General features: G+C 39.2%; 2 protein-coding genes across 4 annotated transcripts in view; both read left to right on the plus strand.

The window, feature by feature from the left end:
- LOC311094438 (uncharacterized protein) overlaps positions 1-22,191 on the plus strand; it is a 68,364-nt gene extending 46,173 nt beyond the window's left edge. Inside the window, exon 5 of the mRNA XM_084132400.1 lies at positions 21,627-22,191. The gene's annotated coding sequence lies outside the window, so the exon portion shown is untranslated. The remainder of the gene's footprint in view (positions 1-21,626) is intronic.
- On the plus strand, positions 4,323-22,191 carry LOC311094495 (uncharacterized protein). Of its 3 annotated transcripts, none has more exons than XM_084132485.1 (4): positions 4,323-4,377; positions 5,225-5,405; positions 11,606-13,733; positions 21,539-22,191. In XM_084132485.1, the coding sequence occupies exon 3, from the start codon at positions 11,611-11,613 to the stop codon at positions 13,702-13,704; it is 2,094 nt and encodes a 697-aa protein (XP_083988611.1). In that variant the 5' UTR covers positions 4,323-4,377; positions 5,225-5,405; positions 11,606-11,610; the 3' UTR covers positions 13,705-13,733; positions 21,539-22,191. The 3 variants fall into 3 exon arrangements, with proteins under 3 accessions (XP_083988611.1, XP_083988612.1, XP_083988613.1); XM_084132486.1 differs by having other exon boundaries at positions 4,333-4,396; XM_084132487.1 differs by having other exon boundaries at positions 4,357-4,377; positions 5,230-5,405.
- Positions 22,192-22,568: the final 377 nt, after the last annotated feature.

The raw sequence follows: 22,568 nt of genomic DNA on the forward strand, positions 1-22,568 counted from the left end.
TGCCGCGTTCATTTCATCAGTTTTGCCGCGTTGATGCGTTCATTTCATCAGATGGAAAGCACTAATTGCTAATGGGGGTGTTTTCAGAGCACTCCTGTTTCCCAGGTAACAGGCAATAGCAACAGCACTACAGTGGATAGAAGAGACTCAAATCAAAAAGGTTATACTTTGTACAGATTCATGTTCGGCATTAAAGTCATTGAAGTCATTCACATCTCATAGTCGAAACGATATAGTAAATGAGATATGAAAATCTGTATAGATTTAAGAATATGAACATTATGATAATATTTATGTGGATACCGGCTCATAGAGGGATAAAACATAATGAAAAGGTTGACAGTTTAGCAAAACAGGCTTTGGAAATTGAGGAGGTCATGAATATTTCATTTAGTAAAGATGAAGCAAAAGCAGTAATTAAAGTATATACTAAGAAAGAATGGCAACATAGTTGGGATACAGTAAATACAGTACGTCATCTTTATGAAATACAAAGAGAAGTAGGAGTAGTGAGGATAACTAAAAGAAGCACCAAAGAGGAAAATATTTTAACAAGATTAAGGGTTGGACATACTGAATACAACCTTAAAAATAATAAATAAACATCCAACAGGATTATGTGAATATTGTGGACTAGAGGAATCAGTAGAACATGTTATTTGTGTTTGTCAAAAGTATAATAATGAATGAGAAATCATGAAAAATTAACTTAGAAAGAGGGGAATGGATGATTTAAAGCTTCAAAATATAATTACTTAGGGTTTTAGAGAGTTTATTTTTTTTATCTCAAGAGAACAGGGGCCTGTACCATGAAGCCGGATTAGGTGGCTAGCCAGCTATGTTTCAGCTTAGTTTCCGCCAACCCTGGGTTTTAGGTACTATGAAAGTAGCTCGGCTTTAATCGGTGTTCGTTGCCATGGTATCTTACGCTGCACGGCTAACCTGCTCCGGGGCAGGTTATGTTCTGGATTCAAGATCTCAGACTGAAGTTTGACCAATCAGCTGAGAGCAAAGAAACATATAGGTGACGTAACTTATTCCAAGTGTCTGTTGCAATGGCTTCACCTTTTCTTCCAAATCCGGTGGACATTTCAGCGCAAATTGTTTGACGAGCACTTCGTAGAGAAAGAGTTTATAGCCTGACAAAATCCCCTTGCCTTAACTGATAGTTACTTGTATGGAAGATACAGATTTTCCGCGGAAGGAAATTCTTATCTTTGCGAACTTCTTGAGCCGCACATAAAGAATTTAACACGTCGAATTCATGCACTTACTGTACCGCAAATTGTATTGCGTTGCGTTTTTTTTTTTTTTTTTTTTTTTTTTGCAAGTGGTAGTGCTACATTCTTGCACGGTGGGTGACGCACAGAAGCTAGGGGAAAACACGGTTTGTCAAACCATTCGCAAGGTGGTCCTCGCTCTGCAGGAGTAAAAAGTTTCATTAATAGTGCTCCCCGGACATTTATCGACCATGTCCATAAAAGAGGGCTTTTATAAAATTGCCAGTAAGATATATTGATAGGGTGACATCACATGAACACTTTTTTTAAGCAAATTTCACAAGTGTACTATACAATATAATACATGTTAAGAATTATTTTGAATCTTTTTTTTTATTATTCTTCTGTTAATCTTATGATAGGATTCCCAAGTCATTGCAACATGTATGCAGTCTATTGCTCCAATCTCCACTGCTCTATAGGGGAACATGAGGCAGATTATGTTAATAGGAAGTCCTATCACAGCCATAATGTTCAGGTAGAGATGATGTGAATATGTGAGATGATTATTTTCTGTGAGATGAATCTTTAAATTAATAGTAACATTAACAGATATAACAATGATTTAATAAACATTTCATCTGCAGACGACTTGTGGTCATGAACATATATGATCAAGTTTGGATGCCAAATGGCCTGGCTCCATGCAGTGCTTGTCTCAAATTTTCCGTTAGTATGTGTTGTGTCAGCACTTTGAGGAAAGCAAGTTAAATTTGGTACAGTAAAAAACACTGTTAATTTGAACTGAGATAGAAAAACCTACACAATAACCCCCTATCATGACCCTCAGACAGGGCCACAGCACCGCTTCAGTGTGGCCCTCAGTAAAACCAGAGTAAAGATAGAGATGACCTTTGGCATCCTAAAGGCACATTTCAACTGTGTTCGGCGCTTCAGAGTCACCAGAGCGGGCATCACAGATAGTGACTGCATGTGCCATTCTGCACAATATATTAGCCACCAGTAGAACGGAGCGAGAAACACTACAAAACCAGCTTCTCCCCGATAAAACTGACCCGATCACACTTGACCACCCAGCTGGTGCAGATGTAGATGCAATCACCATACAATATTACACTTAATAAAAGCACATTGAAACTGCAGATATGTCTCAAACTGTTTTATTGGTTTTGTGGGATGGGAGGGAGAAAGAGAGCAAGAGAAAGTTGCATTAATAAATATTCATACTAAAGTGTTACTTGGTTAAATAAGTTATACTATATATATATATATATATATATATATATATATATATATATATATATATATATATATATACAGTATATAACTATATACATACTGAGATCAGTTTTATCTAGCTGTTTGATTTTGTTTGGAGCCTCCTCAGCTCACAGTCCTTTAGTGTGCAGTCTAGTTCAAGTCTCCTTTAGTGTGCAGTCTAGTTCAAGTCTCCTTTAGTGTGCAGTCTAGTTCAAGTCTCCTTTAGTGTGCAGTCTAGTTCAAGTCTCCTTTAGTGTGCAGTCTAGTTCAAGACTCCTTTAGTGGACAGTCTAGTTCAAGACTCCTTTAGTGTGCAGTCTAGTTCAAGACTCGTTTTGTACAGGGCCCTGACTGAGTCTGTTTCCACCTGAAACATAATTCCACCACAAACATGATCATTACAAGTTTTCTGGAGGCTCATCAAAATCACAAAAAGTTCATTGACTTCCTACAAACACAGGACTGACTGTAATTTATGTCAAGGATTTTAAATCCTTACACATTTCTTCTGAAGCCCATTGAGGTAGAGGCCTCAGTTTCTGGGGCAGGTTGTGAAAAATCCTACAATAAAAGAGATGTGTAAGGGCCAGTCCCTTTTTTATGCCACACATTCAAATGTTTGCCACAATAAAAAGCCCAGTGCATTTACATCAGCAACTGTCTGAGAACACACAGACACAGTGTCTTCATCATTTCCTCCACCCTAATAAATAAAAATAGGCCAATGTAAAGCATAACTGTTGTAAAGCAGGTTATGTTTGGTAATTCTGTCTGCTGCATACTGACCTCTGTGTTGGAGACTGTGTGTATGTGTTCTGGCTTCAACAGGGACACTGTATTTCCCTCTACTGCAGAACATACAGTCAGCCATATTTACAACTTAAAAAAAGTAGTAATGTATTGCACACGTACCCAGTGTTACTTGCTTAGAGGAGCCAGCACCAGGGTCAGATTGTACAGCACCTGTAATCCCATCCATAATCGGCCGTCCCTTATTGCCTACTCAGAGCCAACTCCTCCACCACAGTGTATTCTGGTTTTCTGAATTTAATTCTTTATTTCTGTTTTCTGCAAACAAGTGTTTGTGATAAAATGTTCACAAAAGTAATAAAAGGTTGTGGTAAATACTCACCACTTTGAATTATATTTTTATATTTGGTCTTTATCTGCTGCCAAGAACATTTGGAGTTGGGGTTGCATCTAAAAATCAATGAATATTAATTTTTCTTAGTACCGGTAGGCTACATGCACATTTTTATATATTATAAAAATAGGCTATAGGCTATATTACACGTATAGGCTACACACACATACATAATTTTACATAAATATAGAACGTATTTGTTTAACTTACACATTAACAATAAGCAATCTTTCTCCAACAGTCTTCTCTTGCTTTGGCCGCAGAAACCGTATTGTTTCGAGCTTGAAATACATATTTAAATTCATCGTAATTATGAATGATTATCTCTTACTCCTCCGCGGAAAAATCGCGACCCGCGATTGGTTGTTCAGTGTCGACGTCACTCTTTTATGTGCACGCGCGCGTGGAGTAATCATAGCTTGAGGATCAAAGCCTGAGTTGACAGAGAAAGTTGATGAGCTGCATCATGGTACCAATAAAGCCTGATTGCATCGGTTTGGTTTTGTCAACTCAAAACTTATCCTGTAACCCCGAGTTTGTTCAACTACCTTCATGGTACAGGCCTCGCAGCTGATTAAGAGAATTCAGTTTTGTTGTTGTTGTTGTTGTTTTTAAATGGGTAAATTCTGGTTCACACTCCAATACAGTAGGTGGCGGTAATGCACCTTAATGTTGGTGCTACCCGCCAGAACATCGAAGAAGAAGAAGAGTTTCAGCGTCGAGTCTTCTGAGGTGAGGAGAGCAGTTCACGGTATTTCTCACATTTACACACACTTTATACAGTTTGATTAAGCGACAGGCTCATTTCTGTATTGTTTTCATCGATCACAGCGATACTTGTGCGTCTTTTCTGGCGTCCTCCTTCTGAAATAAACATTTAGTGCAGCAGCAGCGAGCATGAGGAGAATATGTTTAGCTGCTAGTTCATTCAGACCTGAGCGAGTTTGTGTTCGTTTGTGTGATTGTCTCGATGTTTGGAGTGAGAACTGTTACTGAATGTCAAGTCAAGAGCTAAGGTTTGAGAGGGGAATTGATGTTGCTGCCGTTTTATTTAATCTTTAATAACTATGAACTGATAAGAATAAACCTTGAAATGCAATGTACGTCGCTTTGGATAAAAAGTGTCTGCCAAATACGTAAATGTAATCAAATGTGTTACTTCACATTGTTAAAATATACTGGAACAGATACTGCTAAATATTAAACATTAAGTTTATAATGAGTTTTTTAGGATCATTGTCAGTTTAAATCTAATAACATCAGTGCAATGAATGTAGAAAATTAAAATGTAGCCTATTTTAGATTATGCTGCTGTAGTTGACTGTAGTTAAGATGAATGCCATTAGTGTTAGTTTTTGTATTTTTTTATGTTTTCTAGATATCTGCCTATATTGTAATGGAAAAAGCAGGATTGTGTTCTGGTTATCCATAAAATAAGTTATAAATTTTCTTCAGTTACTTTACTTCAGACAGACAGACAGACAGACAGACATAAATGCTTGTGATATTTAGTAGCCTATAAAAACAAATTCAGGAACTTAGGTTTATAACCTAATATTATTTATTTTTATTTTGTCAGATCAGCTCATCCCACAGCAATTCTCCAATAAATGCTGTAAATTCCCATCAGCTGCAAGTGAAGACGAGCATCAGGAAGAGCTGAAATCTGCAAAGACTGAGTTTATTAAAGAGGACAGTGAGAACATGAGTGATCCAGAACCCTGCAGAATGAAACACTGAAGATCCTGAAGAACAAAGAGGTTGGTGTTTATTCTTCATTCATTCATGATGCTGAAGAACATTCAAGCACTTCACCACTTTTAGATAAACAGTTCAACTATGAAACGGTACAGAATGTTCTGGGTTTTCTTCAACAAATGGTCAGTAAAGGGAGGTTTGAGACATTTTTATATTGATTTTCGACATCAGATCAAGCTAATACATATAGCAAGGAGATATTTTAATATTTTTTTAATTTAAGAGACAAGCTCCAGTTCACGCACTGGCGCCTCCGTGTCTTGATTATCTATTGTCTGCTATATTTACTTCTTATTAAGTCTGTTTGAGGTCTCTGTGAAAGTTTTAAAGCAGTCTTTATGTGCCGCTTTCAGAGCGGTCAAGTCCATAACTTTTTTGTTTTTTCCTCATAAAAGCGAACACGAAAAATGTAATAAAATGAATATTTTATGTTCTGTGGAGAGCCAACGCTTCATCCGGTGGGTAGTATTACTTTTGGTTTGCGCAGTGTAATTCACAGAATTACTAAATAATATTTTGTCACCTAAAAGTTTAAGATTTTTTGTGTCACACATGTTTATTTCCCTCATATTTAATAGAAAACGCATGTGTAGACAGATATTTTTGTAATGTCTTGACTCCTTTATTAAAGGGATAGTTCACTTTGAAATTAAATTTTGGTATGTTTTAGCTTACCTGAAGGGCATCCAAGATGTAGGTATCTTTTTTCCCGCAGTAGTTTCAATTTTGATATTTTTAGGTCAAACCGTTCTTGTCTGACAGTCATATAATGCAGGTCTATGGCCCCTGTCTCAAAACACAAGCACAGAGTCCAAATTAAAACAATTCCCCATCGTCCAAATTAAACAATTCCCCATCGTAAGTACACACTGATGGCCTAAGACACGAAACGAGCGGTTTGTGTGAGAAACCGAACAGTATTTATATCGTTTTTACCTCTTATAACACAACCACGTCGAAGTGATCTGAAGTCGCGGGCGCTTCCTGCTGTGTGACGTGTGCGCAGACTGGTGCATAGATGTATATACACTAGATGTCGCATTAAAGACATTCGTTCCAATGAACTGCCGTAGCCAAGGCGAAATCTAGTATATATATCTATGCGCCAGTCTGCGCACACGTCACACAGCAGGAAGCGCCCGCGAAGTAATGCTGTGGACGGTAGAACATGAGACAGACAGTTACACGAGTTCGATTGGGGAATAAACACAATGCGTTACAAATCGTCGGACATCGAACAAGCACAGCTAGCCTCCGAAGATGTCTACTAATCCATCAACAAGAACGCCAGGTGCTTTTTAGCTCACACCAACGAGTGAAAGCTTGTCCGAGTGATGTACAATATAAGCAATATAACGTTATTTACAAGTCCAACAGCATGTGAGGACGTGTTGGGGACCTGTTTAGGAACCTTAATTTAGGAACCTGTTACTAACCCTAACTTACTTACACAATGTGTATCTAATATGAATAAAACATGTCTTAATTATAATGGAAAGAATTATTATTCCTGCTTCCATAGACAACAGACGCAATTGGCCCTTTTACGAACCTTTAAATGAAAGCATTGCTAGGCCTTCTCCTGCTATAGAAAGTTGTCCGCTGGGATAAGCTGTCTTTAATACTGAGAGTAGTTCATTTCAGTAATTTAACTTAAAAGGTGAAACTAATATATTATTGATCACTATTGATCACTTTCGACCAATAGGAGGCGCAGCTATGAAACTGATGTGGTGTGGTCAGATTGAGGAGACAATGACATACAAATTTTGGTGTCAATATGTCGAGGCATTGCAGATATAAAGCCTGAATAGTCATTTTGGCATCATGCCTCAACTTTGCTGCTGCGCTATACAAAAACTGTTTCGTCAATCGACACAAAATCCATAACTTTTAGTCGGCATAGTCTGGATATGATACGATTCGGTTTTGGTGAAAATTGGACAAACAGTCTAGGAGGAGTTTGAAAAAGTAGGTTTTGAATGAAAATCAAGATGGCGAACAGGAAGTTCGGACAAATAAGGTAAACTTGGCATCTATGTTCTCAGCGTGGCCCAAGGAATCTATTAAGGCCAGTGGCATTTCAATAGGCAGATTTATTCAAAAGTTATTATTATTTTGGAAATTTTGTTATAACTTTTGACCACTAGGTGGCGCTGTCTCAATATTTTGGATACCTTCAGAGGATGGTGCTGATGGCACATTCAGAGTTTCGTAATATTACACCAATGCATTTAAGTATAGCATTTTATTTCACAAATAAATGTTCAGTTTTGTTCTGTTATAGCGCCACCAAGAGGCTCAATCCCACTATTTTTTTTATGTGTCCTCAGAGTGAGCCCATACATATGTCAATTTTGGTGAAAATATCTCAATTTGCTTCGGAGTTATAGACATTTATATGAAAAAACACGTAAAAAATTACTGACACATGACTTTGATTGGATTTTACTACCCCTTACTATCAATATTTTCGCATTTGGGTATTAGTGTTCAGTTATCGACCTATGTTTCCAAACTTCTGATGGTGGTTTTGTCTCAATCGGACTAGCGGTTTCGAAGATATCTGCAATGTTTTTTAAGCGCTAAATCACAACGCTACACAAACCGTAAGGCGAAACCTAGCATGTTTGGTATCGTTGGTCTCGGCAAGGATTCAGGAGTATAAGGAGATGAGTCTCATAAAAATAAGTCGACCACAACCAAAGTTATAAAGCATTTGAAAAAAAAGTGACAAACAGGTGGCGCTGTTTCGAAACTTCTCACGCTCCTTCAGGGCATCGTGCTGATGACCCATACCAAGTTTCGTAACAATCCGTTCATGCGTTCTTAAAATACAGCATTTTAGCACAAAATTCAAAATGGCCGATATAGTAAAATTGGATATCAGTCGACTCGGCATGTTGCCCTGAATCTGAGATTTTATGATTTTATTATTTTATGATTTAATTTTATGATTTTTGGACAACCTGTTCAGAAGTTATAAGCAAAAACAGCCATTTTTCATATCTCCGGACCAGTAGGTGGGGCTACGCCGAAACACAGCATGTAGCCTCAGGTCATGCTTGGGATGACATGTACCAAGTTTGGTCTGAATCCGACTAAGCGTTGTGGAGATACAGCCTTACGTCTGTTTTCGCAAGCACTACGTAAAATTTGTTTGTGGGTTTATCGAAAACGTCTTGACGAAACAACTTGAATTCCATAACTTTTTGTCGGCATGGTCTGTAGATGATCTGGTTCAATTTTCGTGAAAATCGGAGCAACGGCCTAGGGGAAGTTCGAAAAAGTAGTTTTTTTGGAAAATTCAAAATAGCGAAAAAAAATTCATGACGGAAAATGACGTCATAGGGTGCAATCGAATCGTTGACAATTAAACACATTTTGTTGATAGGCCTTGTGGTTCAAAAGTTATTAGCGTAAATATGAGTGACACTTTGGACAGGTGGTGGTGCTAGAGGGATTGGTTTTAAGACCCCAAATTTGGTATGGTGACTTTTTGGACTGTCCTCTATCAGTGTGCCAAATTTCATAACTTTCTCGCAAGCGGTTCTATGGGCTGCCATAGACTCCCAGAGCGGAAGAAGAAGGAAGAATAATAATAATAAGAACAGGAACAGATACAATAGGTGCCTCTGCACCTTCAGTGCTTGGCCCCTAATAATAATAATGCATTTTATTTAATGGCGTCTTTCATAACACCCAAGGTCACCTCACAAGCAATATACAGGTCACTGCATAAGACAATACACACAACAAACAAGCCGTATACAGATAGTGTGCATTAAAATCTCAATACAACATGTTATAAAAAATAGAGATGTTCCGATACCCTTTTTCCCACCCCGATACCGATTCCGATACCTGGACTCAGGGTATCGGCCGATACCGAGTACTGATCCGATACCTGGGTGTGTATCTATACAGCTGCAATTCATACTAGCCCTGTATGAATTGATATAATTATTTTATGGTGTGCTTCAGACCAATCACTTAATAAAACATGAACAAATACATACAGTGAACTAGAGTATTTTTATTATCTGACATACATTTCACAGCAATATATTATTTATTTTTCTTAAGTGAAAAAGAACTTTCAATGCAGCCACACATCTAATCCTATAAACTGAAAAAAGGTATTTTAGTTTTATTTAGTTATATAACTCTATGAAAAATACAAGAAAAATAATCTCTTTATAACTTGAAGTCCAGAAACAATTTTGCTAAATAAACGGCATTTCATTTTTGAAATACATAAGTAAAAAAAAATAATAAATAAATAAGTGCAGCCACAATGTAGTGAAATACGAGACTTGAGTAATAGAGTATAAATAAACCTCAACTAAAGATGTCAGTAGTAAAGCTGATTGTTTTCACATCTTTTAGTTTACATGGAATGTGTTTACGCACTCTCGAATAGGCGTCTTCAAATGCTTTATTAAGTTACTCATGTTGAAGTTGCTTCTTCTTGTGCCTCGAAATTACAGTATGGCATATGAGACATGTTGCCGTTTTAATGGCTGGTTTGTCCAGTCTGAAATACTGCCAAACAGCGGACATACTGCCAGCGCGTGTTTTAATTTCTTCTTCGGTGCTCTAAACAGTGGTTGCTTGTGGCAACAGCACAACTTCCTCCGTTGCCACAAGCAACCACTGTTTAGAGCAGCGAAGTAGAATTGATCTCCGTTGGCCGCGTTAAGCAAAGCTAGCGTGCTTAACTAGGTAAGTTAATGTTATTGTTTAAGAAAATGGTATCGGATCGGTACATGGGTACAAGTACTCGCCGATACCGATGCCAGCATTTTGATTGGTATCGGCGGGATTTCCGATACTGGTATCGGAATCGGAACAACTCTAATAAAAAAGCTTGTATAAAAATATGTCTTAAGATGCGTTTTAAAAGTCAACAAGCAATCGCTACACAAGAGAAATTGAAGATGAAGATCTGAGAGCATGTGAAGAAGTGTAAACATGATGTTGTGTAAGGTATTGGGGTGCAAGATTATGAAGTGTCTTATAAGTAAGAAGCAAGATCTTGAATTCAACTCTATACTTTACTGGAAGCCAGTGCAATTGCTGAAGAACTGGAGAAATGTGCTCAGTAGAAGGTGTTCTAGAAAGAACACAAGCTGCAGAATTCTGAACCAACTGAAGCTTGTGTAGCAATTTGGAGGAAACACCTGTGAGAAGAGCATTACAGTAGTCTATATGTGAAGTGACTAGTGCGTGAATAAGAACTGCAGTATTATTATTTGAAAGAAAGGGACGGAGACGGTTAATATTACACAAGTGGAAGTATGCAATCCGTGTGATTTAATTTGAGCTTCAAAGGATAATGTGCTATCCATGATGACACCCAACTGTTTGACCTGTGAAGAAGGACAGATTGCAGTATTGTCAATGTACAAAGAAAGACAATTAGATTTAGACAAAACAGATCTAGTGCCAACAAGCAAAGCCTCCGTTTTGTTGCCATTTACCTTCCAGAAGTTAGCTGAAAGCCAATCTTTAATTTCAGCTAAACAGCTAGACAAAGATGGTGGTGGAAAAGAACCAGTGGGTTTGGCAGACAGGTAAAGTTGGGTGTCATCCGCATAACAGTGGAAATTAATACCATATTTCTTCAAAATAACTAAGAGGAAGCATATAAATAATGAAAAGAAGCGGGCCCAAGACTGAACCTTGGGGAACACTAGTGGTGACTGTAGATGTTTTTGATCGAAAACCTTTTAATTGAATACGCTGACTGCGTCCAGATAGATACGACTTAAACCAAGACAGAGCAGTGCCAGTAATACCAATAGCAGCTAACCTGTCAAGAAGTATCTTATGTGAGACAGTATCAAAGTCTCAAGTCTAGAAGGACAAGTATGGATAAAAGTCCAGAGTCAGCTGCCAACAGTAGATCATTGGTTATTCTGACGAGCAGTCTCAGTGCTATGGTGGGGACGAAAGCCAGATTGAAATTCTTCATACAAGTTATTATTGGAAAGATGTTCCACTACCTTAGAGATAAATGGTAAATTTGAAATTGGATGAAAATTATCAAAATTAAATGGATCACACCCTGGTTTCTTAAGTATGGGAGTAATAATAGCAGATTTAAGATATGGAGATACAGAACCAGAAACAAGTGAAGCATGAACAATTTTAGTAACTGGAATATTTACCGAAAATTATTATTTTTTTTTTTTTTCAGACCTAATGGAAGTGAAGGAGGAGAGTGAAGAACTGAGTGAAGTGAAGGAGGAGAGAGAAGAACTGAGTGAAGTGAAGGAAGAGAGTGAAGAACTGAGTGAAGTGAAGGAGGAGAGAGAAGAACTGAGTGAAGTGAAGGAAGAGAGTGAAGAACTGAGTGAAGTGAAGGAGGAGAGTGAAGAACTGAGTGAAGTAAAGGAGGAGAGTGAAGAACTGAGTGAAGTGGAGGAGGAGAGTGAAGAACTGAGTGAAGTGGAGGAGGAACATGTTAAACCTGGAGAAAAACCTTTGAGTCGCTCAAAGACTAAAAAGACATCTTTAAAGAAAAGAGACAAGAAATCTACAACCTGCACTCATTGTGGAAAGCGATTAGTAAATAAACAAAGTCTTGAGATTCACATGAGAATCCACACCGGAGAGAAGCCGTTCACATGTGTTCAGTGTGGGAAGAGGTTTACATACAGAGAAAGTCTTAAATTTCACATGAGGATACACACTAGAGAGAACCTGTTCACTTGTAATTGCTGTGAAAAGAGATTCTCAAGCAAACAACATCTAGAGAATCACATGAGAGTTCATACTGGAGAGAAGCCGTTCACATGTGATCATTGCAGAGTGAGTTTCTCTATTAAAAGTCACCTGAAGCTACACATGAAGATCCACACTGGAGAAAAACCTTACAAGTGTTCACACTGTGATAAGAGATTCAGTCGATCATCATCTCTGAAAACACATGAGAGGATCCACACTGGAGAAAAACCTTACAAGTGTTCACACTGTGACAAGAGATTCAGACACTCATCATCTCTGAAAAAACATGAGAGGATCCACACTGGAGAGAAGCCCCACATGTGTGATCAGTGTGGAAAGAGTTTCTCTATTAAAGCTCAACTAAATGTACACATGAGGATCCACACTGGAGAAAAACCTTACAACTGTTCACACTGTGACAAGAGATTCAATCATCCAGCAAGTCTGATAACACATGAAAAGACACATACTGGAGAGAAACCTTACAAGTGTTCACACTGTGACAAGAGATTCAGACACTCATCCTCTCTGAAAAAACATGAGAGGATCCACACTGGAGAGAAGCCACACACATGTTATCAGTGTGGAAAGAGTTTCTCTATTAAAGCTCAACTAAAGCTACACATGAGGATCCACACTGGAGAAAAACCTTACAAGTGTTCACACTGTGACAAGAGATTCAGTCGATCATCAGATCTGAAAACACATGAGAGGATCCACACTGGAGAAAAACCTTACAAGTGTTCACACTGTGACAAGAGATTCAGTCAGTTAGCACATCTGAAAAAACATGAGTGGATCCACACTGGAGAGAAGCCACACACATGTGATCAGTGTGGAAAGAGTTTCACTATTAAAGCTCAACTAAAGCTACACATGAGGATCCACACTGGAGAAAAACCTTACAAGTGTTCACACTGTGACAAGAGATTCAGTCGATCATCAGATCTGAAAACACATGAGAGGAACCACACTGGAGAGAAGCCGCACATGTGTAATCAGTGTGGAAAGAGTTTCACTTTTAAAAGTCACCTGAAGCTACACATGAAGATCCACACTGGAGAAAAACCTTACAAGTGTTCACACTGTGGCAAGAGATTCAGTCGATTATCAGATCTGAAAAAACATGAGAGGATCCACAACAGAGAGAAGCCGCACACATGTGATCATTGCAGGACGAGTTTCTCTTTTAAAAGTCACCTGAAGCTACACATGAAGATCCACACTGGAGAAAAACCTTACAAGTGTTCACACTGTGACAAGAGATTCAGTCAATCATCAGATCTGAAAAAACATGAGAGGAACCACACTGGAGAGAAGCCGCACATTTGTAATCAGTGTGGAAAGAGTTTCACTTTTAAAAGTCACCTGAAGCTACACATGAAGATCCACACTGGAGAAAAACCTTACAAGTGTTCACACTGTGACAAGAGATTCAGTCAATCATCAGATCTGAAAAAACATGAGAGGATCCACAGCAGAGAGAAGCCGCACACGTGTGATCATTGCAGGACGAGTTTCTCTTTTAAAAGTCACCTAGAGCTACACATAAAGATCCATGCAGTGTAGAAGCCACATCACAGCGGTCTGAAATTGTGGTAAGTAGTTCATATTTATGTGCAGTGTGGTGACCATCTTTCCGTCTATGAAATACAGTTGATGCGTGTCCCATAAACTTTATTTATTTTGAAAACAATCGTAAATTTGGAAAACAAGTAAATTAAATCAAAGACTGATCTAATCAACTCCACAGTCTCCAAACTGTGTCCCTTTCCCCAATTGGCCACACCCTCATCTAACTACTAAAACACACTGACATCATAGGTTCAGACCACCTCATTACATCATTAGAGGAAAACAGAAACTTAAATAAATGCATATAAATTCATACACGTATAACATTTTAAACAAAATAATTCACAGGCTCCTACAGTGCTGAAACAACAAAGTAGTTTCCTTTCATCCACGATGAGCATCAGGACATTTTGTTGTTTTCATTGATATCTGCTTGGAAAGTTTTTCATTATTATTAGAAAGTAGGTGCAAGCAGGGCCTAAAACTAACTTTTTGTCACACCTGTGACAAAAAAATAAAGTTACGGACGGGACAGTTCTCCGTTACGGATGCGAGCGCTCTGAAAGCGGCACTAAAAGACTGCTATAAAACTTTAAAGACCTCAAACAGTCTTTAAATTTATTTTCATTTTGTATTAATTGTATCTTAATTTTAATCAATGTTTCATCAACCAATTGCCTAGATTTAATAAATAAGTAAATATAGTAGAAAATAATCACCACACAGAGGCGCCAGCACGTGAACTGGAGCTAGTCTCATAAATGAACCGAAACTCAGCGCATAAGGGAGCCTGCTTGCCTCACAGATCTAAGAAATATATAGAAAGCTTGATATGTCTACTTTTAAACAGAACAATTCAAAACGAAAGAAAACAGACTGTTCTCTGCTTATGTAATCCGTATGAAATGTGCATTTTTCTCTGGTACGTTCACTACTGCGTAGATTGTGAGTCAGCATCGTCAACTTCATCTTTGCAGGTGACACTGACACAGAAAACACTTGTTTATTAGTAAACAATTAAAATTTCTCCTTGCTATATCTGACATATTCATAGTCATTGCTTTTGCCGGTTCTTTGTGACAGCTTTTAGGTGCTTTATTGGCAGCGCCACCCTTACATGTTACTTGAACGCGTCAGCACCGAAAACATGAGATTTTTTTTTTCTTTTTTTGGGGGGGGGCATTTTGTTTGTGTTCAGGCTTTCTCAGTTGTCTTTAGGTTAATATTTCAGTTAATAGTTTTTCAGTTCATTTTTTCAGGGGTATAGGCTACAGGAGCAGCATGTACTCTCGCGGCTGTAGACGGTAATGTTTTCTCTTGGTTCATGTCAGTCAGTATAAATTAATTTTGATATTGAAAATATACTACTTTACCATCTAAGGTGTAGAACCCAAAATATTTTCAGACACTACTTTTTAGATGAGTTGGGGTCGTAATTGTCCGCTCAGGCTGGCCGTTCTGTGTGTTATCTTCCATTTTCAAAATGGTGGTTTTTGGCTATTATTCGCTTGATTTGGTCATGGGCCTACGCTACAAAACGTTTACAGAGCCCGCTACTGGATGAGATGGAAAACAATAAAATAAAAAACAAACGGTCTAATCTCAGCAGACTGAGCCACAACCTAAGTCACCTCAGCCAAGGGGAAAACCAGTCAGGTCCCAGTGTGGCTTCAGGGTCCCCAAATATTCCAAGTCTCAGCAGACCGAGCCACAACCCAAGTCACCTCAGCCGAAGGGAAAACCTTTCTTCCCAGTGCCTGCAGCTAGACGCCAGCCAGAAAACCCTCAGGGAGGGAAGAAACCGCAGGCAACCTAATTTGTTTTTATGTTCAGGATAAAAGAGCAACAGTTTTCTCCCCCTCCAAACAAATGAGAAGGGGTTGGACACAGGAATTTTTCACAATGAAAAAGTTTGTTCAGTTGTGAAGTTGACACCAATTTCCCCAGTGCCCCACAGACAATTTCTTCCCCTCTGCCCTTGAGGCTATAATGAAGGGCAGAGAGCACAAAAAAGTCAAGTGAGTGAGAGCTGCAAGTAGGAGCATATGCACAGTACACCCCTGGGTTTTATCCATAACAATCAGGGGTTATAATCTGCAATTTGCTGTACAACCTCCACTTTCCAGTGGTGTGTTGAAGTCAAGAGCAGAAGGGGAATCGTCTCAGATTTTAGAAGAAGAAACCGCCTCTTTGTTGAGCAAGAGAGCAAGTTGGATTGTGCTGCCGGAGGTCAGCTATCGCAGCTTTTACTTTTTGTACTTTGTCATTCCCATGAGAGGGGGAGGTCTCCGTTCTGGTCTGGATTTGCAGAACCTTAACAGGCACCTCTGAAAGTACAAATTAATAATGTGATCGCTTAAGTCTTTGTCATTTTATTCGTCCCAAAGACTGGAGTATGTCAGTCGATCTGAAAGTTAAATATTTTCACATAAGCATCTACCCTGCACACATAAATTTGCTCAGGTTTTCCTGTTAGGATGTAGCCTACAAGTTTTTGACTGTTCCTTTTGGGCTGTCATTAGCCCTGACAGTGTTCAGCAAATGTGTCGAACTAGCTCTGACACCGCTGAGAATAGGGTCTCAGAGAGTCAGCTTGTTTGGATGAGCGACTCCTCTGTGCTCCATCACAGCAGAAGGCAGATATAGATGCAGAAGTGTGCATGTCTCATCTGGAGAGCTTAGACTTCAGGGTAAATGAAAAGACAACCTGTGTGGTGCTCAAACAGGAGATGATCTACCTGGGTCTCAGATTGTCCTGTATCAACTGTTTCTGGCAGAGTAGTGCATTGGGTCAATTCACGGCTGTCTGTCCATTTTTCAGAAAGGGAACAGAGTCCAATTTAGTCTTTGTTTTCTGGAGCTGATGGCCTGGACAGTTTCTGTCGTTTCACTGGAATTGTCGCGAATAAGAGAGTTTCAGCCCTGGGTAGCAGCACAGCGCTGGTGCCATCACTCTGCATGTGAGCTCTCCGTCACTGGAGAGATTGTTCTTTTCTTGAGTCAGAAACTCTGCAGAGGGCAGTTAATTTAAGAAAGCTGGTGATGACTGATGTGTCGCTCACACGTTGGGGTTCGAGGGCAAATGGCCTGTCTCTCTTCAGAACAAACACAAACTTCCTAGAACTGTTAACAGTGTTTCTGACATTGAAACATTCTGTGCAGTTCCTAAGGAACCAACATTTTGATCCGATTAGACAACACAATGGCGGTGGCATACATAAATCACCAGGGGGCACACGCTCCCCTCAGCTTCACAGTCTTGCACCATAACTGATTGTGTGGGGCATGACTCATTTACAGTCATTAAGGGCAACACATGTTTGGGAATAATGATTGCGGGGCTTATCTACTATCCAGAGGAAATCCTCTGTATGGAGAATGGGCTCTCCACCCTCAGGTAGTTGGCCAGTTGTGGTAGAGGTTCAGCTGAGCTGCCGTAGATCTCTTCACCTTGAACAAATTCGCTCATTGCCCTATTCTTCTCTCTGCCTTCACTCGGGAACTTGGGTGGCTAAATGCACTGTTGTACATGTTTCCTCTGATCGTCCTTCAACTCACTCTACTTATGAATGGAAATTAATGATTGAGCAACTGAGTGCACAGACGCATTGGTCCTTTTCTCTGTTCCTTTGTGTATGTGTCATGCTCTTCCTGCAGGAGCTTTTGGATAAGGGCAGATTCTTTTCTTTTTAAATGGCACATTTTGCTGCGATTTCTGATTGCTATATGGGGCAAGAAACACCTGCTCTTCTGCAGGTTTATGAGAGGTGCGTGGCATCTGAGCAAGGTTTATAAGCCACTGACTCGATTCCGGGATCTGTCTGTGGTCCTCAGCCCCTTTTGAGCCTATAGGTAGTATTGATATAAAACTCCTTTCGCTAAAGGCTGCTTTATTATTGTCTCTTTCAACTGTGAAGCGGGTTAGTGAACTTCATGCTTTGTTGGTTCGTAACTCCTCTTTGCAGTTCTCAGCACCAATCCAGGGTTTGTGCCTAAAGTAAGCGAAATTAAGTCTGCTCTCGCCTGTAAACCGGTGGATATACTGGCTTACCATCCGCCACCTTTTTCATCACCTGAGGAGTGGCTTTACTGTCTCACTATTTTTGAATGAAAATACAAAGGAAGAGTAATCAATCAGTTGTTTCTTGGGCTGATTCTCATAAGGGTAAACCTATTTCACTGGGTAGTGGAAGCTATAATATTCGGTTGTAATAGCATGGGACTCTTCCGGAGGGGCTAAAAGCTCATTCTGCCAGGGGTATGGTAGTTTGTTAAAAAAAACCTAAGTTTTCACATAAGCTTCCATTCTGTTCAGGGAATAGTTGTGATCGATTACGGTTTGTATTACCATAGTTTTCCGACAAATGTGATTAACTGGTTTATAATCTAATATATATACACTCACCTAAAGGATTATTAGGAACACCATACTAATACTGTGTTTGACCCCCTTTCGCCTTCAGAACTGCCTTAATTCTACGTGGCATTGATTCAACAAGGTGCTGAAAGCATTCTTAAGAAATGTTGGCCCATATTGATAGGATAGCATCTTGCAGATGATGGAGATTTGTGGGATGCACATCCAGGGCACGAAGCTCCCATTCCACCACATCCCAAAGATGCTCTATTGGTTTGAGATGTGGTGACTGTGGGGGCCATTTTAGTACAGTGAACTCATTGTCATGTTCAAGAAACCAATTTGAAATGATTCGAGCTTTGTGACATGGTGCATTTTCCTGCTGGAAGTAGCCATCAGAGGATGGGTACATGGTGGTCATAAAGGGATGGACATGGTCAGAAACAATGCTCAGGTATACCGTGACATTTAAATAAGGCCCAATTGGCACTAAGGGGCCTAAAGTGTGCCAAGAAAACATCCCCCACACCATTACACCACCACCACCAGCCTGCACAGTGGTAACAAGGCATGATGGATCCATGTTCTCATTCTGTTTACGCCAAATTCTGACTCTACCATCTGAATGTCTCAAAAGAAATCGAGACTCATCAGACCAGGCAACATTTTTCCAGTCTTCAACTGTCCAATTTTGGTGAGCTTGTGCAAATTGTAGCTTCTTTTTCCTATTTGTAGTGGAGATGAGTGGTACCCGGTGGGGTCTTCTGCAGTTGTAGCCCATCCGCCTCAAGCTTGTGCGTGTTGTGGCTTCACAAATGCTTTGCTGCATACCTCGGTTGTAACGAGTGGTTATTTCAGTCAAAGTTGCTCTTCTATCAGCTTGAATCAGTCGGCCTATTCTCCTCTGACCTCTAGCATCAACAAGGCATGTTCGCCCACAGGACTGCCGCATACTGGATGTTTTTCCCTTTTCACACCATTCTTTGTAAACCCTAGAAATGGTTGTGCGTGAAAATCCCAGTAACTGAGCAGATTGTGAAATACTCAGACCGGCCCGTCTGGAACCAACAACCATGCCACGCTCAAAATTGCTTAAAGGGTTACTTCACCCCTGGAAAGATGAATGTGTATTTAAAATGGGTCATTTATGTAGAAGAAATGTGAAATTATTTTTGAATTTGGAGCTTTCTAGACTGAGAAAAGCCAGAAAATTTATTTTTTGCTTATGTGGATGAAAGACAACAACTCCCAGAATGCACTTGCTTCGCTGCCCTAGGAGGCCACTCCCAAGCCACGCCTACCGGTAAGAGAGCGCTGTTTAAAACAAGGCTAGGCTACTAGTGAGTCTCCGTGACGAGTCTTCCCTGGATATCGAGATCGCCCAAAATGTCCGGGATTCGGCTTTTGCGTTCTACAGTCGCCATTCATTGTTTACTGTGGCGAGCAGGACGAGGCGAGAGGCCGGCGCCATCATTACTGAGACGCATCGGTCTCGTATCTCTCACGGAGGAGCGGGTATTTTCTTAGCAATGTTAAAACGCACATCAACCGATCACTTGTTTTGCGTTCATGTAAACACTACATTCAGATTCACCAATTGGAATGAAATTCAGTTAGATTGAAACAAAAGGTGTGCATGTAAACAATGAATGGCGACCGTAGAAAGCAAAAGCCGAATCCTGGAAATTTTGGACGATCTCGACGGCCGGACATATCCGGGAAAAAGAGGATGGTAACCCCTAGTACTCAGCTTTCTCCTACTACTCAGCTTTCTCCACAGAACAAGAGCCTGCTAGCTTAGCTTCCAAAGAAAGACAGCAGAAACTATGTGTACATTCTGTGAGTGAGATCCCACCCTCTATGGGCGGGTTGAGAACATGCGGAACAACTCCTCCTACTGGCTGTAGTCTTTAACCTCAGGCCAAAAAATCCTCAGATTTTTGCGTCATCGGAGGATTTTTTCCAGACAAAACATACATAAATCTCTCGTCTCAGGGGGATATGCATGGTAGCATGGTAATTCGAATATACTACAGGTTTTCTACTAATACAAAGCTTAATGCTAAATCCTCAAGTATCCCTTTAAATCACCTTTCTTTCCCATTCTGACATTCAGTTTGGAGTTTAGGAGATTGTCTTGACCAGGACCACACCCCTAAATGCATTGAAGCAACTGCCATGTGATTGGTTAATTAGATAATTGCATTAATGAGAAATTGAACAGGTGTTCCTAATAATCCTTTAGGTGAGTGTACATTGTATCTAACATGCATTAGAAAATATGGCACATCTTGTTCAATAACGTTAAGTCTGATTCAGGCTGGAATTGGTTTGAAATTGATGCCACCCATAATATTTACTAAGTACTAGTGCGTGTAATTATGGTTGGGGCTGGGACATTTCGCGAACACGCACTAAGCGCTGCCAATCATAACTCACTGGGCCAGCTAACCAATCCCAGCACATTTCGTATTTTGGAAGGAAATACTCGTTGAAGCATTCAACCAGAGGAGCTGTAATAATGTAAAATATGTGAAAAATGTGTTTTTTGAACAATCAATCATGAAAGCATATTCTAGTACACCCCTAAAACATAAACAAGACTTAATAAAAGTGCATAATAGGACCCCTTTAATTAAATATTTGATTCATTATTTTGACATTTGATATGAATTTGACCTAGGAAACCCCTAAAATGCAGGTGAACTGGGAAATCTGAAAGCATTTTCATGCTAAACACATTTTGAATAAAAACAGTGAATTTTCTTCAGGGAATATTTCTGCTATTTTCTTTGGTCTTTAAAGAAATGTGCTGACCAATAAGATATAAACTTTGAGCTGCTGCACATACACATTTAAGAGCATTTTGGTGGCACTAGTGAAACCAGCATTAAAGATTACATTTACTTTAAATTAAACATTAGCATTTTGAACACTAAACACTTTGAACTACACGAGTAATCCATGATTAGCCATTTGTGTAAAATGGTCCATTGAAAGTTTTTTTTTTCATTTACAAGACATTTATGTTTATTGCTTTGGCAGACATTTTTACGACGGCTTAAAGTTCAGTGCATGTATCGCCCTCTGTTGAACAGGCATGAATTTGCTTTTCCTTCAGTCCAACACACATTTGTTTGACGTTTGCTGTGAAAGGGCCGTCTGTCAACAAATTCTCACATTTTTGCATGGCTTAGAGGCCAATCAGCTCGTGTCGTGTTGGAAACTGTGATTTCTCACAGATCATATGTCAAGCCTGCGTCATCTAGAGTTTCATGACCAAACTAGTGATTTATAACACAAATCATCTTCATGACATTAAAATAGATCATAATAGTGCTCAGCAGTTGATGACCAGATTTGATGGGATTAAAAAGACTATTATACTCAGTGATCTTGACTTTGAGCTTTACTTTTCATTTCACGTTTGTCTCTCATTTAAATTCTCACATGATTTAATGTTTCTTTTAGACCTGATGGACGTGAACAAGAAAGGAAAAACAGAAGGCAATAAATCTGTCTCCTGCTCTCAGTGTAAAAAACACTTCACATTTAAATCAAGTCTGACGATTCACATGAGAGTTCACACTGGGAAGAAGCGGCTCAGGATTTCTCTCTGAAATCACATCTTCTCATTCTGAAGAAAGACCATTTAACTGTGATCAGTGCGGTAAACTGTTTCATTGGACTTCAGTCCTGAAGTAACACCTGAAGATTCACACAAAGGAGAAGATTCATCCTTAATATTACAGCAGAAAAGACACGGCGGTGTGTGTTTCAGTGCAGAAGTCCTTTACTACAGAAGATGAACTGAAAGACCGCCAGCAAATTCACACTGGAGAAGAAGGCCATAACACTTTTAAGAGATACATGAATATGATATAAAAAAAAATCTTTTTTTTCATCAGAACATCTAGTTTCTCTTCCACTTCTACTCTTCCATGCAAACACAAGATATACTTTCATGTATCTTTGAAACTGGACACTTTTCTTCTCTTATTCTCTTGAGATGCTTTAGCTCTTATAAGTCAGTAAAGAGAGAGAGAGAGAGATCTGTCTCATTCACTTTTACTTAATGTTTGTATTTGCTATGTAATGATTGATTAAACGCTTTACTCATTTTATTCACATGAGTATGTTTTTATTTCTTTCATCGTTTGTCGGTAACAAAAGTTATGAGATTTTGATAAAAACAGGTTTAATTATATAAACAAATAAACAATCATCAAAACATTAATTGAAAGTATTTTCTCTTTTTCTGATTTATGGCAGTGTCTCAGAGTAACAAAAAAAAAAAAAAACACAATGTTGTAAACTATATTAAAAAATGTCCACCATTTTGGTAACATGGTTGCAAAAAAAGGTGAACCAGATATAAAATAAGGGAGCAAACTTGACCTGATGTTGACAATCAATATGAACATTTCTCCAACCTCCCTCCACTGACCATTTGTTGAAAACCTGTAACCGTTTCATTGTTGAACTGTTTATCTAAATGTGC

This window comes from Abramis brama (genome assembly GCF_963993115.1).
Source record: "Abramis brama genome assembly, chromosome: 1".
Classification (NCBI taxonomy): Eukaryota; Metazoa; Chordata; class Actinopteri; order Cypriniformes; family Leuciscidae; genus Abramis; species Abramis brama.

Coding starts and splice junctions, on each gene's coding strand:
- LOC311094495 (XM_084132485.1), top strand. CDS start 11,611: ATGGAAGTGAAGGAGGAGAGTGAAGAACTGAGTGAAGTGAAGGAGGAG.